General features: G+C 49.6%; 1 protein-coding gene across 1 annotated transcript; it reads left to right on the forward strand.

Annotated features, from left to right (window-relative positions):
* The first annotated feature begins 4,897 nt into the window (after window positions 1-4,897).
* Window positions 4,898-16,801, forward strand: LOC104457679 (ceramide synthase 4-like). Its single transcript, XM_010080631.1, has 10 exons — window positions 4,898-5,064; window positions 6,750-6,867; window positions 8,417-8,535; window positions 9,744-9,801; window positions 10,335-10,385; window positions 11,041-11,133; window positions 13,031-13,159; window positions 13,434-13,540; window positions 15,551-15,695; window positions 16,724-16,801. The coding sequence occupies exons 1-10, from the start codon at window positions 4,898-4,900 to the stop codon at window positions 16,799-16,801; spliced, it is 1,065 nt and encodes a 354-aa protein (XP_010078933.1).
* Window positions 16,802-17,607: the final 806 nt, after the last annotated feature.

Consider the following 17,607-nt stretch of genomic DNA (forward strand, 5'->3'; position numbering starts at 1 on the left):
AGACTGGAGACAGTTGGAAGAGCTGGAAAAGCCAGGCAGCTGTGTCTCAACTCTCAGGTAATCTTTTCAATCTGTCTTGGAAAGAAACACTGTCAGAAGAAGGGAGGTGACAAGAAACTAGATCATCTAGAAAACAACACTGCCGAAGTGCTCGTGTTTTCACCTAGTGTGGCACCGTGGGAAATGTTTACAGAGTCAGCTTGTGGCAAGGAGGGAATCCATTTCCTGTATCCTCAGAGGAAAAAGGATCCAGAGAAGGTCTGCTGAATTTAATGTAGCTTTCTAACTCTAGGGCCTTTGCCTAGAGGCATCAAGAAGAGCAGGTTTAAAGCAGTAGTCCATGAAGTCATGATGCAGTTCTGATTCAGTTTGGTCAGCTGTCCTATATCTTATATCCTGTGTAGTCTTAGACTTTGGATTCTGTAATCCCTTAAAAGAGTTAAGTTAGTATGACATGGATTTCTGTTTTATAGATCAATTAATCTATTAAACCAAAGTATTAACAGATTCACTGTAATGAGAGCAGGGACTTAGGCTGCCAAGTCCATGCAAACACTTCCCTATATGTGCCTAGTAAGGGCCAGTGTTAGCTGGGGAGGAACATGGACCGAGGAAATGCCAGATTTGGGGAGATGGTGCACATGTTTAAAATTAAAAGGCAAGTGACAGGAGAGAAGGACAAGAGGGTTTTCAGCAATCCACTTGGCTTCCCTGAGATGTGGCTGAGAAAGCTTTGATCTGAGCTTGTATGTGCTCATCTTAGGTTTCAGTCAAAATCCATTGGATAATTTCAGAGGGGGAAAAGTGATTCCAGGGCAGTAACATGCTCTGGGATGAGAGCATCTGTTCCTGCATCCTCATTTAAATTTGTATTTGCTGAAGATAGTTTGTCTCTGAAACTTTGAGCTGATTGTTTGAAGTACACATTCTGTCGTGTTTCTTAAATCTGAGTCTACGATCTTGCCTCTCCTCTGCAGGTGATGTGTTCAGGAGGGATGGTAATATATCATTTTGTACTACTGAATGTAAAGGTTCTTAATAAATGACTTTTGAAAGGTTTCATTGTCTGGGCTCTTTTCTGCTTTAACTAGCAGGCAGTTGTGCTTTATGGGTGGGTGTGTGAGGAGAGAGGAACATATGGGTGCCGTTGCCAGAGTCGACACACGTGCAGCGTGCATGGAGAGGGTGTTGCATACGCAGGACATGCAGCCATACTGGGCCGTGCCAGTAAAGAGCTGCAGCTGCCTGATTTGTCTCCTATGAGGTAAAGCTGTGTTTGGCACTGGAACAAGGGACGCTTTGGGGCACCCCTACACCAGACCTAGGGGCAGCCCAGGTTACTTGGTACTGCCAGGGCTGTGGCGAGTCCAAGACTGGGGGAATGCTTTGGACTTGCAAGGACAGGAGGAGGGTAATTAATGTCTATTCTTCTTTTTCATGGGGTTTTAGAAGACTAGGCAAGATCCCTGTTGCAAAATCACACCACCTCTCACCTGAGGAGCAGAGTGCTTCCCAGCAACTGCACCACGCGCTGCGAAGCCAGTGCAAACCTGCGTTGATGCTGCTGAATTTTGTCCTCAGGGCTTTGCAGTTCCCCTGAAGACTGAGATAAGCTCATTAGGAGGCAAATCTGTTTCTTGTGCAAGGATGCACCAAGGATTCAGGAGAGCTGTTGGACTTAAGAACTACTGAGTACTGAGCATGACAGGGATGAGTCACTGGTGCAGATCACCTGCCGAATTTGTTTTCCTGCCATCAGCTTGCTGAGGCTTAAAGAAGCTCTGGGTGTAATCAGCTTCCTCCCAACATTGCTCCACCTTCTCTCTTTACAGCTGCTCCAATGTTGGGAAGCTTGTGAGTGCTGTGATAGTATTTATGAATTTAGTGTCTCAGCTCCCTCCGCCCCCTCCATACTTGGGGCATCACAGCCCCAGCACAGAGAAGCTGTTGTAGAAATGTGTAGTTTTGACCTGGCTGGGAGCCGAACACTGCACAGCCATTCACTCTCCCTCCCCCCCTCCCAGGGATGGGGAGAGAATTAAAGGGGTGAAGGGAAAAGAGACTCGTGGGGTGAGATAAGAACAATTTAATAACTAAACTACAATAATATTGAAAATAATTACAATAATAATAGTGATATATACAAATGAGTGACACACAGTGACACTGCTCACCACCCCATGGCCAAGGCTCACTCTGTTCCCAGCCAGTGATCCTGGAGCAGGGAGAGTCCCGAAACTGCAATCCTGGGATGGAGATAAGAGCCCGAGTGTCTGAGAGACCGAGACGACCCTGAGAGAGGGGTGACCCAGAGGGAGACAACCTGGAGCAAGAGAGAGAACTCCCAGGCAGAGCCTCCCCTCTCCCCTGGCCGTGCCGGGCATGGGATGGAACAGACCATCGGCCAGTTTGGTCTCAGCCCTAACCCTGAGGTGGAATCCTGGGCTGGTCACTGGGGCTGTGCTCCCTCCCAGCTCCTCCTGCCCCTGCAGACACGGGCACACAGAGAAGCTGGAAAGTCCTTGACTGTCCTGGCAGCAGCTCTGCCCATCAGTGTGGGATCAGCTTCTCCTCAGCACAAACCCAAACAGCCTCTCCCCAGCTGCTGGGAAGAGAGGGAAATCTGTCCCAGCTGAACCAGGACAAGAAAACCTGCAGCAAGACTATAACTTGTCTGCTGAAAATCACAGCAGAGCAGATTGAGCACTGGGTGCCACAGCAGAATCTGAATGTATTTTCCCCGTGTGCACAGGGGAGGTGTGCATCACACGGTGCGTGCATCACATAATGTTACCAAGCAAGCGTGGAGATGAAGTGTCCAGCTCCAGGTGAGCTACTAAAAAAGGAAGATTTACTGGTGCTCCCAGGCTGCTCTGTGGTGGATGAGATGAGATTGGCAAAGAGCAGCCCCCAGGCTGGCATCTGGCCATCCTAATCCGAAATTACAGCTGATGTGCATCTGCTGACTCCAGTAGACATGGACATCCGGTGCTGGTTTGGATCTTGATGTTTTAAGAGCAGTTTGGCACACTTGTTCCTTTTCCTCCTGCACACACCTGGGGAAACATCAGAGATGTGCATCCACCACGTTTTTTCATTTAGACATGTATGCCCAAGGGAGCTTTTACTTGGATGGCTACACTTCGAAAGATATTGCTTTTTTTTTTTTTTTTTTGAAGACATTGCTTTTCTCATTTGCACATGTACAACAGACAGTGCCTGCAGGTAAAGGGCGTCCCTAAGAAGCAGCAAGGCATTGTTCAAAAAGCTGAAGTCATGTCTAAACAAGGAAGGTGGTAAGGACATGTAATTTGGGCAAATTAATGTGAACACGCAATAAGTACCTTGAGAAACAACTTGAATGGCAATAGCAACCTCTGAAACCTTGGAAAGACTGCAGGACTCATGGAGAATCAAGGCATGGAGCAAGAATACTGAGACAGGATCAGACTAGAGAGAAAAAATGCGGTGAGCTGCCTGCCTAAGACATCCCTGCTTAGAAGCTCAGAGAGGGTTCGGTACCTGACAGCTTCCTGGGGCAACATCCCAAGAGGATCCATCTCAAACTGATGGGTGAGAAGATATTCTCCAGCAAACAGACTGAGTAATAGCAAACCTTCAAACTTGGGTGGCATTCACTCAAGTGTCAAGAGGAAACTCGTACTGGAAGGACTACCAACTGTGGAATGCCCATTTCTTTGTTTCAAATCATCTCATTATCAGAAAAATTTAGGAAGGTTCCAAGTGGGAATGTGAGGAGCTACAGCCATCTGTATTCTGACATCCAGACTGGTCAGACCGGTAGAAAGTGTAAAAAATGATTGAATTTGTGGAAACACAAATGAACATAATATTAGAGGAAAGAGAAGATAATATTATAGAAAAGAGTCCCTATGGATTGTGTATGAGAAAATTATGTCTCACGCTGCTGGACTTGTCCCAAAGAGTCAGTGAGCACGTGCAGAGGAGAGAACCTGCTGCCTGCTCAGCTTCGCAGAGGCGTTCGGAAAGGTCCCTCACCACAGACTTAAAAGAAATCCACCTGAGGTTACCGTAAGATACCAACAGGGATTTTTTGCAGTTTTATTGTTGCAGCTGCCCTAAAAAGGGGGAGGGAAAGGCAGATGGCAAAATGGGCTGATAAAAGGAGTTACTGATGATGATGATGATGCAGACTGGCTGCAAGCAGTTGCAGAAGGGTTGATGGTCCTGAAGGGCTGTGATAAAACACGGGAAATTGAATGTGGAGGAGAGGAATGTGGTGTGTGTGAAAAGGTCTCCTGAAGTGCTGGGCTGAATGTTAGCACTTGGGAATAGTTTTGGGGAGCAGTATATCAACTTAGTGCTTGGTATGTGATGGTTAAAAATGCAAACTGGATATGGGATGCGCTGGACAAGATGGAGGAACCAAAACTGAGCCTGTTGGAGCCCTGAGGGTGTCCAAAGATCTTAATGGCTGTGGGCAGTCTCGCCTGGAACCTTCATCCACACCCTCTGCCAGCTGTCGGAGCTGATTAATACGTGAGCGCTTTACAGCCTGGGAAGGAAAAGACTGGTAGAAAAAGGGGGCAAGAGAGAAGTCCCTGCTGTTACTGTCACCAGGCAGGGACTTTAGTAATCTGTGCAGCAGGGTGTAGTTGAAGTTGGCCACCTCTTTGACAACCACTGAATTTCACTCTTGTACCAGGACATCTCACCCCACCCCAAGCTCGTGGGCAGGTCAGAACAAGTGAGGCTATTTCAACTAGTCTGAAATCCTACTCATGGGACCGAGTGAGAGGTAGGGAGCATGCATGACAAGCTGTTGAGCTGGGAATCCTGATTCAGGAGTGAGTTTTGCACCTTGCTGCTACTTGCTTGCTAAGCCCTGGAGCCTCTGCCCACCACCTTGACCAGGATGGGACTGTCAGAGGGGTTCTGGCACCATGAATACTGGCTACCCCCTGGAGCTACCTGGGAAGACATGAAGGGGTCTGCAGACATCCACTACCCACAGCCTCAGGACCTCCTGCTCTGCATCCCTGGTGCCCTGCTCTTGATCGTCATCCGACTCATCTTTGAAAGGTGAGGGCAGCAAATGGGGTTTCTCCTGTGCTGGTTGCCACTGGTATCTTGCAGGGTAGCTCCAGACTAATCCATACCTGCTTCCTGCAAAGTGGACAGGGGATTGTCACCAGGAATACTGAACCTCTCTGCTTTATGGGGCTTATGGTATTTGGGTGGTAGCTCTTTGCCCCGCTCTCGCCTATACCTGTAGGTGTGAAAAGACACGTTTGTTGCTCAGTCCCTGCTGGGGGTGGAGAGTCCCTCTAGAGAGAGTCCAAATGGGAGCTTGCAGCACAGATGAGGCATTTGCTGGGTATGTTGATGCTGGGAGCACCCGGCTGAGCCAGGGTTCAGCCTAACCCGAGAGGATGCTACCAAAGGTGCCATGTGAGCCCCGGCTCTCAGCACAGAGGCAGGAGGGGATGACCATGGCTCCTGGAGCTTGCTGTTGGACTGCTTTGCTCACACCACTCCTCCTTGCCCAGCTCTGCTCTGCTCTTGCTTCCTGGCACCAGAGTTCTCCAGTTCAACTGGGGTGATGTACTCCAGTGCCCTGGCTGTGGGCATTCAGCGGACTGAGGAAAGTGGTGCTCCCCAGGGCAGCCTGAGGACCAGCCGGCATCTCCCCACAGCTCACATGTGGAAACGAGGCAGATCTACGTGGCTCAGCACAGGGGATGGGTTCAGACTGGGGCTTTGGGCCCCTTCTCCAGGAACGCAGAGGCTGACCCATGGGGAGGTGCAGACTGACCCTTATTCCCAGGAAATCAGGGAGCTGAGCAGTTAAAGTCGGGCAGCGTGCTAGTATGGGCAGACCTGCCAGTGCTTCCCCGCCTGGCAGAGCAGGACTTTGGGCAGGGAGGAGCATGAAGCAGCAAGGCTGCACTCAGCAAACCTGTCTGCGGCTGGGACACTGGCTTTCTTGTGTGGCTGGAGGAGCTGGGGAGCGCTGGCCCATCTCCCCAGAGAGCTGGCTCCGGCCCGCTGTGCACAGCCATGTGAGAAGCTGGGCCAGAGAGCAGCTGTAGGAAGAACCAGAATTAATTATAGGGTCATCAGGTCTTCCCTCAAAGATGTTGCACTTGCCTGGCTTCCTAGAAACAAGATTTTAGAAACCAGTGCCTCCCAGTACAGCCTTGCTGGGGCTTCCTGCCACGCTGGCATTTCCTGCAGAAACCAGCACATCCCTGCACACTCTCTCCTGGGCTGCTGCTGTACCCAGTGGTTGGGTGCTCTGGGCACAGAGCACGTGGGACACTCAGACACTTGCAGACTGGTTTCATGGCACAGTCTGGACTGCTTGGAGACACTGGCAAGGGGACCAGAATGGACAACACCACAGAGAAACACAAGTCATCTCAGGACCTCTGCAAAACAATTAATTATTGCTTACTTCTAGCATTCCTTACCTTTTCCTTGGTGTCATTGCGTCTGTCCCAAGAAAGAGCATTGACCTGACAGAGGCCCTGGGCTTTGTACATGCCCCTGGAGCAGTGCTGGGTCCCTTGGGCTGGGCGTGCATTGCTGGGGTAGTGCTGGACCCTTTGGGCTGGGTGTGGGAGCACCCAGGGCAGTGCTGGGCCCCTGGGGCAGTGCATCCGTGTACGGGATGCGGTGCTGGGAGGGTCTTGCTGTTGGCTGACCCAGGCTCACGGCACAGGCACACACGTTCTCTGCTGGCTGAACTCTCTTTCCTCTTGCAGAACTGTAGCTCTGCCCTTGGGCAGGAAGTTGGGTGTGAGCGACAAGCTGAGGCCCAAAGTTCAGCCCAATGCCACGCTGGAAGGCTTCTATGTTCTGCTGGGCAGAACCCCAAAGGAGGTGAGTGTCCCATGTGTCCCAGTGTCCTGAGAGCCCAGGCAAGCAACACCTTCGCTCTGCCCAGGCACCCCAGCCCAACCAAACCAGCCTCACAGGTAGGGCAGTTTCTGCTAACCACCCTTCCAGGGAAGAAGATAAATAAGCAGATATTTCAGTGTCCTCCAACGTGTCCAGCAGCTGCAATCCCTCCTGCAGATCAAATACACCAGGTAGTGCCAGGGCTGCTGGCTCCGGGAAGGAGGCAGCCAGAACCCCCTGTGGGTAGAGTCTATGGATAAGGCTCCTTATTTTTAGCAGAACCACAAGTCCTTCAGAATCACAGAATCATTTAGGTTGGAAAAGGCCTTTAAGATCACCGAGTCGAACCATTAACCTAGCACTGCCAAGTCCACCACTAAATCGTCTCCCTGTGTGCCACATCCACACAACTTTTAAACTCCTCCAGGGATGGTGACTCCACCACTTGGGCAGCCTGCTCCACTGTTGATAAACCCTTTCAGAGAAGAATTTTTTCCTAATATCCAATCTAAAACTGCCCTGATGCAACTTGAGGCCATTTCCTCTCGTCTTGTCACTTGTTACTTGGGAAAAGAGACCGACCCCCACCCCACTGCACCCACCTTTCAGGCAGTTGTAGAGAGTGATGAGGTCTCCCCTCAGCCTCCTCTTCTCCAAACTAAACACCCCCAGCTCCCTCAGCTGCTCCATGCAAGTCTTGTTCTTTCGATCCATCCTGTCCAGATCCCTCTGTAGAGCCTTCCTGCCCTCAAGCAGGTCAATGCTCCTGCCCATTTGGTGTCACCTCCAAACTTGCTGAGGGTGCACTCGATCCCCTCGTGCAGACCATTGATAAAGACATTAAACAGAACTGGCCCCAGCACTGATCCCTGGGAAACACTGCTGGTGACCGGCCACCACCTGGATTTCACTCCATTCACCACGACTCCTTGGTCATGACTCACACTGATGCATGGATCTTCAGAATAATTTCTGACTTAAATTTGTATGAAGCTTTGTCAGATTAGTTAAAAAATGCTCATGAGCTCATATTTACATTCATTTTAATCACCGTTTATGGATCTCAAGGCTAGGTAGTTTTATTTTGTAATTCAAGCATAAAACAGAGCATGTTGGAAAAGATGCGTTTGTCCTGGGGATGGGCAGTTCCTCGGACAGCTGGGTGTTTTCTTTGAGTGAACTAGATGCTTGTTTCGTCAACATCGCAGCAGAGGTGGGAAAAAATGTTTTTGGACTTTTATAGCAAACCTCAAATGCCATTGTGTACAGCTGGCAAAATTCAACCAGGGAGAGCCTGTGCTTCCTTCTGAGCCTGCATTTAGACATAGCTGAACTGGAGTTTTAAAATGGCCAAAATTATTTGGGAGTTCCCAAATGCAAACAGAGATGATTTTTTTTCCAAAGAAAGGTGTTCTTCGTGGAAACAGAGACTGGCGGCGGCAGAGGCAGGCAGGCTGCAGGAGCTCCTCCACCCTCACGGGGACAGCCAGCCGCAGGGAGGCTGAGTCCTGCTCCCTGCTCTGTTTTCCAGGAGGACCTGGTTTCCCTGGCCAAGCAAAGTGACCTGCCAGTCAAAAAGGTGGAAACCTGGTTCCGGCACCGTCGGGCCCAGGACCGACCCAGGCTGATGAAGAAGTTCTGTGAGGCCAGGTAGGTGGGCCACCAGAGACCACAGACCTCCAACAAGGTTTGCAGACCATCCCCATCCCCTGGCCATAGCCCCAAACACGCTCCCAGAGGAGCCCTCTGCCCGCTGTGGCTGTGGAAGGAGACTTTGTACGGTGAGGCTGGGTCCCCCCGCTGCACACACCAGCAACAGAGCCACCATACAGCGCTGCCAGCTTCATCCTTCCTTCTTGTCCACTTGTGACTTTAAAAAGCTGAAGTTGCCTCAAAAGAGTCCACTGGCCTTGGTGCAGACCAGGTTCAAATCTCAGGTGCTGGAGGGAGTTTGAGCAGCGATGCCGTTTGCTAAATGCATCAAACTTCTTGTCAGGATGATCTTGATATAAAATTAAAATTTTAAAATATTCTCAGCATGGATCATTTGGCATAAAATAAATCCATGAAGTGTAGTTAGTGGGCAGTGCAAGCCATGAACAGAGGGAGGTAAAAACTGGAAAACACCAGAAAGCACTGAAATCTTCATAGCGTTCGTTTTTGTCAAGCTATGTGCTCTCTCATACGAAATCTTCCTGCGTATCTGAGTAATACACGGAGTCAGAATGGGGAGAGTCATCAAGTGTCCCCATCAAAAGAATCAGGTTATCTCTGATTCTCAGCTTGAGGCTTTAATTTTTATGTACACAAAGACACCCATCAGGTACGAGATCTACTCTCCTCCTCCTCTGAAAAAGAAATTATTCAGTGCTTGAATCCTGTTATTATGCTTTTTAAAAAACACTCTCTTCCTGAAAGCTTGTGCAGTGCTCCACACTGCATCATTTCGGAGGAAACCAGTACAGCCCCTGGTATTCTTGTGCCATCACTGGGAAAAAACGAGGTGCCTGTGTGGTGGATACTACCATATAATCATTGGCATAGGTGATCTAGAAACATTCATATACCAAAAGGAGACAGATGGAGGCATCTTAGTAGTCATCCTGCATCCTGGTTAGTGCTGATGGAGTACAGCAGGGATTTGGGCACAGCATGGACCACAGCAGAGCCTGGGTGGGCTGTGAATACCCAATTGCCCTAACAGCACACGCACGCACGTGCGAACAGAGCTGAGGTTCTGCAAATCCCTGTCCAAACAAGCAGAGGATCCCCTGTGGGCTTTGCTTCATCCTGGGCACAGCGTGGGGAGCTATTCCAGCTCTGGAGGAAGTCTTCATTCCTTGTTTTTTCTGTTTTAGCTGGAGATTTACATTCTATTTCACGTCATTCTTCTCTGGGCTGACTCTCCTGTATGATGTAAGTACACGAGCAGGGTGATGCTGTACGGTGACACCTTTCAAGGGTTCCTCGTTCGTGGCAAATGAGGCAGATGGTCCTGGGCCATTTCAAAGACCCCATGCACAGATCATGTGTGGCCATGACTACGGGTCCCAAGCCAAAGAAGGACACATTCAAGGGCATGGAGCAGAACCATCCCCAGTCCTGATCCAGCGGAACAGTCCCTTTCCCTGGGTGGACCTGGTGAGGTATCAGTGACATTACCATGGCTTTCTTGTTGTCTTACATCATTGTGTAAGTGGTTCCCCACCTGATAACCACACACAGCCCTTGTGTCTCAGCCAAGAGCAGGCCCTGTCTTGGCTGTGGCTTCTGCCCTCCATCTGACACCCTGGGCATTCACTAGCGACGTGCATTTTGTCCACCACTTTTTCCAAAGCTCAAAGGCAGATTGGATCTGGCATGGGCACAATGACTTCTTGAAGTACTTCTTCACGTGGTAGTGTCATTGAAAGGCTATGGGTTCTTACTGCTTCCTTCTCTCTAAACAGAAGCCCTGGTTTTGGGACCACACTGTGTGCTGGCTGAGATTTCCACAACAGGTGAGCAGCAAGGGCATGGAATCACAGGATAATTCATAATGGAAGGGGGACCAGGAGGTCTCAGTTGTGAGATCAGACCAGGTTACCCAGCGCTTTCTCCAGTCTAGTTTTGAAAACCTTCAAGGATGGAGACAGCACAACCTCTCTGGGCAACCTATTCCACTGTTTGACTGCCCTCCTGATGAAAGTTTCAGCTTATGCCTTCTGTCTCTCATCGTTGCACCATGGTGAACAGCTTGGCTCTGTCTTCTTGACGAGCTCCTTGTAGGATCTTAGAATCCCAGAACGGTTTGGGTGGGAAGGGACCTTAAAGCCCACCCAGTGCCACCCCCTGCCATGGGCAGGGACACCTCCGACTAGCCCAGGTTGCCCAAAGCCTCATCCAGCCTGGTTGCCCCAGCCTCATATGGCAGCGGCCAGAGAGTCTGCCCTGAGCAGGCACCGTGTCTTGACAAGTTTCTCAAGCCTGGCTGGAAGCAGCACCATGTGTGGCCACAAAAGGGACCAGGTGGTCAGGACATCCCTTGACCTCTCAAAGCAGGGATGGAGATGAGAGGCAGGTTGAATGAAGGGGCTTTGTCCAGGAAGACCCTTCCCCTCTGCCATCCCCCAGGGCTAGGCAGGGGTGTCACACTGCCTGTCACTTGTCTCACAGCCTCTCCTGCCCACGTTGGGCTGGTTCTACCTGCTGGAGCTCTCCTTCTACTGCTCACTGGTGGCCACCCTGCCCTTCGATGTGAAGAGGAAGGTGAGTGACAGCAGCACAATGGCAACCCCCTGGCTTGGTCAGCTCCCCCCGTGAGGCTCTTCCTTCCCACCGTCAGCTCCCTGGGGGTGCAAAGGACAAGGGACACATGTTTCTGCAGACACCCCTAAGCTCATGAGCTCCCTGTGCCTCTTGCATCCCGCCACTGACCTTGTGCTGCATCCCACTTGTGGCCCTCCTGTCTGCTGGGCCAGGGGAGTGCTGGGGGTGACACAGGGTCCCTACGCCTGGCCAAGGGACACGGCCCTTCCTGGCTCTGGTCTCAGGTGCTGCCTGCACCAGAGGGCTGCATCCTCCTGATGGGGGGAGCTGGGCTGTTGTGATGAGGGTCCTGTAGATGCACGTTTGGCTTTTGCAGTATGGGATGAGGTGACCTCCTGGGACGCATGGACCCAGCATCCAGCATTGCCCTTGCCTTGTTCTGCAGTGGAGATTGCACAGAGCTCTGCAGTTCAACGGCGCAAGCTGGGGTTCAACCTCGGCTTCAGCTGAGTGTTTAACTTGACAATCATGTCTCTCTTCAGAGACTTAATGCTTTTCCCCAGAGATGTGCTCTGCCCAGCTCTTGCAAAGCATCTCCCAGATCCCAGAGGACCTGCAGAAACTCTGTATTATAATTACCAACACTGCCATAGTCTTTGTGGACAGGTCAGTTATGGGACACCTGCAATGCTTCCCAGAAGAAGCAGGAACCCACTGCCTGGCAGAGACCCTCCCTGGGCTGGGGTCAGAGCTGCCCTTCCCGATCCCTCCACAGAGCACTCGGGAGTCATCTTCTCATACCCCAAAGCATTGCCTTTTTGCACGTACAGATTTGTCTGTGCAGGCATGAACCACCAGGCAAGGTCCTCTCCTTCCATGAGGCATGTGAGAAGGCATGTTCCCCACCTCCAGCTCCAGCCCATCTCCATGGGCAGCACAGGGAGGTGCCTGCTACGGCTAGTGGCTATGACCTGCCCCAGGTCATGACAATCTACTGTGATTACAAAAAGCTCTTCAATACACAATGGAGGGGTCTGGGAGGAAAATATGGGGAGTGTTGTGGTTTAACCTGGCAGGCAGCTAAACACCACGCAGCCGTTCGCTCATCCCCAGCCTCAGTGGGGGAGAAAATTGGAAAAAAGGTAAAACATGCGGGTTGAGATAAAGACCGTTTAATAAGACAGAAAAGGAAGGGAAAGTAAGAGTGATGATAAGAGAATATACAACAAGGGATGCCCGATGCAATTGCTCACCAACCACTGGCCAATGCCCAGCCACTCCCTGAGCAGCCGCTGCAGCCCCCCAGCCAAACCCCTCCATAGTTTTATTGTCCAGCATGACATCCTATGGTATGGAATATCCTTGGGTCAGCTGTGGTCAACTGTCCTGGCTGTGTCCCCTCCCAGTTTCCTGTGCACCCCCAGCCTGCTCACTGGCAGGGCAGTATGAGAAGCTGAAAAGTCCTTGACTTGGTGTAAGTACTGCTTGGCAACAACTGAAACATCAGTGTGTTATCAACAGTATTCTCATCCTAAATCCAAACCAGAGTACTATACCAGCTACTGGGAAGAAAATTAACTCTATCCCAGCCAAAACCCAGACAGGGTGTTAAGAAAGGAACTTTGTAAGGGCAGATTGATTAATGGAAAATTTGTAAAATCTGTCTTCTTGCATCTCCGCACCTATGTGTACCTCACCGGTACCTATCTGGGTTTCCATAAACTCGGCATAAAAGTGTTCACTCTTCTTGGGATTGCGCAGGACCTCAGAGAGCTGTAAGACAGTGGGGAGCACTGATGCTTTGTGGAGGTGTTTGACATGTCCTAGTGAGGCAACAGCATCCAGGAACAGGAGCTGCCAGGTGGAGACTGACGCACATTCTCTCTTCTCATGCCAGGACTTTAAGGAACAGATCATCCACCACGTTGCCACCATCACTCTGCTCTGGGTCTCCTACTGTGCCAACCTGATACGGTTTGGGATGATAGTCATGCTGGTCCATGATGCCTCTGATTATATTTTAGAGGTGGGTTACCCTGAAAGCACATCTGTGCTTGTGTCTGTGGGTAGCACTGGGAACCGTGTGCCTTACTACCCGCGGGGCACGGGTACGTGCGCAGTGCCAGAGCATTGAGGAAGGCTCAGATGTTCTGCTCTTGGGGAAAAGTAAGCGGAGGGGTACAGGGACTTGGACACATCCCCGCGAGCCTGGTTAACCCTCGCAGGATGTGGGAAATCCCTCAGCCCCCTCGGAGCAGAACACAAGCACGCGGGACATACGGCAATTTCTCTCTCTACAGCTTGCCAAGATGCTCCATTACATGAGATGGAAGCGGGTCTGTGACGCAGTCTTTATTGTGTTTGCTGTGGTTTTCATCATCTCCCGGCTTGTCGTTTTCCCGTTAAGGTGAGTTACATTTTCATGTTCTCTGAACACAGGTGTTATGCACTGTTTGAGCTTCTGGAGAGATGACCCTCCATGCTGAGGGGAGGAAAGGCTGGGACAGGACAATCCAGGTGAGATCAAAGATTAATCCTACTGCAACTGAGGAACCCAAGAACAAAACCAGAGTTTTAACTATATTGATTAATTAACTTATGTTATTTAATGTAGAGTCTAGAGCCACAGCATCTGCCCCTCCATCCCCATGCTTTCACTGTCTCTTCTAGGCAGGGACTGTCTCCCATGCTGTGATGAGATGCTGACATGCAGCCATAGCCGCTGACTTCTCATGAGCTATTGTGGCACTGAGAATGTTTTAGGACTGTCTTTCTCCATCCTCATAAAGCTATTCCCATCATAGCCTGAGGGTAATCCTTCTTCTCCTCTACTCCTGCTCAAGACCTGGTGTGACTCTGCCAGTGTGTAGGAAGTGGCCTCCTTCTGCTGCAAACACTGGTTCATACAAGAGAAAGAAGGTACCAACTGTACTGGTTAGAATTTCCCAAGAATTTCTTAGCAGACTGAAAAAGGCCTGGTTAAAGCTCTGTTCAGGTAAAACCAATATAGAAACAATGATATAGTAATTTAAGCTGACCTACCATCTACTTGAAATAAAACAAGAAAATCATGAGTACAAGCTAAGGATTCAGGAGGTAGGATACTTGATGTGCTGGAAGGAGGGTATCAGCAGTGATACCTCCAGAAGCCACACCCAGGCACCAGTCTCGGAGAATGGCTTTTGCCTCCACACATCTGAGCACCCTCCCAGCCTGAGGTGGGATTGCTGAAATTGTTCCCCTTCCCTTAGCGCTGCCAAGTTGCCTGGAAAAGCTGATCCCAGTTAACTTCCCAGAAGCTAATTCCACAACACTTGCACGATAGTCTAAAAGTTTCTGTTTTCTTTCAAAACCAAACATTTCATTTGTTACACCCAGAATAATTTTAAAAATGGGACATGTTATACACACATAGGGACAATTCTATCCTCCGTTCCTGCCCTGGCTCCACACCAGCACTGAACATGCTGAGTTTTGAATTTTGGTCCTGCTGCCGTTTAGTGTTGACTCCTGTGAGGTTGACTTTGCACGACAAGCCCCAAATCCTGGTGGTGAAATGGCTCCTTCAAAGAGAAAAGCAATAGAAGCTTGAGGCAACTTTCTTGAGAAAGAAACTAGAACAACCATGACTTCAGTTGCCTCCACTGTTCTTGACTTCTTAGTCAAGCCCCGATATTACAACCTGCTGTTATCACAACAAGATAAGAGATGTCCCAGGTCAGACCAAGGGTCCATCTGGATCAGCACCCATCTGCATCAGCAGCAAGACGCAGATGTCTAGGAAGGCAGGAGCAGAGCAAATAGACATGACATCCAACAACATTTCCCAGCTTCCAATATGTCTTAGATTTCATGTCTTAGATAATTTGTGGAGGAGGACACATACCAGCCATTCATCGTTTCTCTCCTGCACTGACCTGCTCTCTGTTCTGTCTGCTCTGTTTCCAGACCAGTGCTTCCCTCCTTTCTGTCCCTGTCACTGATGATACGTAGTTTCTGTGACTTCTGCAAAAACACTATTCTTTATCTTTTTATTCAAGTGCCATTGGCCAGGGGCCCTTATGGTTTAATATTTGTCCATTGCTTCACTCTAGACTTATTTTAGGAGAAATGCTGCCAGTTCCCATTTCTTCTGGGAAGCATTGCAGTTTTCTGATAACTGACCTGTCTGCAAAGACCATCACATTGTTGGTGATCTTAATACAGAGTTTCTACAGGTCCTCTGGGACCTGGGACATGCTTTGTGAGAGCTGGGCAGAGCATGACAGCACAGTCCTCGCCCAGCTGGGCTCTGCCCTGGGGTCGCATGAGCCAAGCAGTTGCCCAGAAACTCACTTGAGCCTTGCAAGTGTGAAGGTACTTGGCCTGCTTTAGTCCCGTGTCTTCTCATTTGTCTCTCCCTCTCTCTCTCCCACAGCACGTACTATTACTTTGTGACAAAATTTCAGTTGTTCCCCGTAGCCTGCCTGATAAACACTTTCCTGATGGTCCTGCAGCTGTTACACATTTTCTGGTCCTATCTAATCGCCCAGATGATCTTCAGTGTCATCCTCCACAATGAGGTATGAAAAATCCTCGTCTCCTCTGCGCTGCCACTCCTCACGAGAGATGGTGAGATCCAGGGTGACTCCTGCAGGGAAGGGGTGGGAGAAACGAGACTGCCCAGCAAACAGCCCAAGAGCTTCCTACATCCCGTGGTGGGAGTTGCGTGGATGCCTTTGCTCACGGAGATCAGAGCAGCAGCTCGCTTTGGTTTGCAGCTGTGTCCTCGTGATGGGGGAGCCATCCACGGTCCCTTCCCCTCCCTGCCTGACAGCTCCTCAGGATGCAGTTTGGAAGAACAGGAACTTGTTGGAACGTCCACAACTGAGTAAGGAAGGAACAATTCCGTAAGCCTGGTAGAGAGCACATTGTGTATTTGCACCTGTGAGTTTTGGGTGCAGTCCACAGGCTTTTTGTCTCAGGATGGCAGGAAGAAACCTTGCCATCAGAGATGCCCGTTCCCTGGCCTGCCTTGCCCACGTAAGCAGATGGCATCTTGGTAGCCTCCGAGGAGATCTGTGAAGGCTTTGGGGATCTGTGGCCAGAAAGAAACCCACCCACCAGAGTGCTGGCATTATGCCTTTAGCTTACCTTGAACTGACCCTTTGTTGAAGCTAAATTAAGAGAAAAAACAGTTTTTCAGGAGGAAATGATGGAGCACACTCTCATCACGTGTAACTAACTGCGAAATGAGGAGAGCAGTCAATGTGCTCACTGGACAAATACATGTTGACTTTCAGAGCTTCAACAGTAATGAACTGCACAGGAAAATATGCAGGATGACCATGTAGAATAAATACTCACTTATTTTCAGAAGGTTGAAAAGTTAGGTGAAACCATCACAAAGTCAGCCTCTGGTAGTTTGACTTCAACGTCCCCACAGGGACCATTGCAACGCTGGCTTTAAGGACACGATCGTGCTTGTTATTTTTATTTTAGCTGCCAGGTTAATACACCAGTGCTGTGAATGAAAACAGGTCAAGTCCCCTCTAATAAATAGCATGATGTAGATTTTGCAGCTCATTTGAATTGTCTTTCTTTCCTACAGAAAAGAAAAGACGCCAGAAGCGACACTGAGGAAAGTGACAGGAGCGAAGCAGAGGAGCTGGCAAAGAACAAAGAGTAACACGGGTCTTGCTGCGAAACACCAAGAGTTGGGCAGACTCTTCAACGTGGGGAGGGCAGACGGGCTCACAGACACTTCACAGCAGTTTGCCTGAGGCATCACCCAACAGCTAGATGGAAGTGAATTTCATCATGGAGCTTACAGGCTGCTAAGTCACTTGAGGAGATGTTTTCTTCACTTCTCCTGTTGGGACCATTCTTTCACTACTCGCCTATGATCATGTATCCAGGGAAAAGAAAGATCTACAGCCACAGTCTCACTGTCACCAGGAGAAGATGGGTTGAACAAGCTGCTGAAGTTCTCACACCTGACTGTGGTTATCTCAAAACCTTCCCAAAGGTTCATGAGACAATAAATTACAACTGCTGAAGATCTAACTGACTTGCAATTTTGGAAGATACCGGCAGTCTTTGCCAGCCACCTTGTGAAAGGACTTGAATGTGGAAGACACCAGCTGAAGTGGCAAATAAGTTTTCAGTTGTCTAGTATAAAATGGTCAGGCTTTGGGGAAAGATAAACCATTTCTGCAAATAAGCCCTGGGCAACTGATGCAAGCTGGGTTTGCTATATGAATTAGACAAAATACCTTATGTGTCTAAAAGATTTGCTAACTGCATGTCTGCTGAGGGAGAAGACTCCTAAAATTGAAAGCAACCAAAATTCTTGCACACTTTTCCACCAGAGATTATAATTTTGCCTAAATAGAAACTTTCCATAGGGATATGTTCATTTTCTTGAGGTTTCATTTTCAAAATTGGAAAACAAGAGTGTCACAATGCTAACTTCTTAATGGGGTAGTTTAGAGG

This window comes from Pterocles gutturalis, unplaced genomic scaffold (genome assembly GCF_000699245.1).
Source record: "Pterocles gutturalis isolate BGI_N339 unplaced genomic scaffold, ASM69924v1 scaffold25224, whole genome shotgun sequence".
Taxonomy (NCBI): domain Eukaryota; kingdom Metazoa; phylum Chordata; class Aves; order Pterocliformes; family Pteroclidae; genus Pterocles; species Pterocles gutturalis.

What these genes read in the sequence shown, in the direction of transcription:
- LOC104457679 (XM_010080631.1), top strand. Translation starts at nt 4,898, where the DNA reads ATGGGACTGTCAGAGGGGTTCTGGCACCATGAATACTGGCTACCCCCT. An exon ending in ATCCGACTCATCTTTGAAAG is followed by an intron (nt 5,065 to 6,749) that starts GTGAGGGCAGCA and finishes TTCCTCTTGCAG; the next exon opens with AACTGTAGCTCTGCCCTTGG. An exon ending in TGGGCAGAACCCCAAAGGAG is followed by an intron (nt 6,868 to 8,416) that starts GTGAGTGTCCCA and finishes TCTGTTTTCCAG; the next exon opens with GAGGACCTGGTTTCCCTGGC.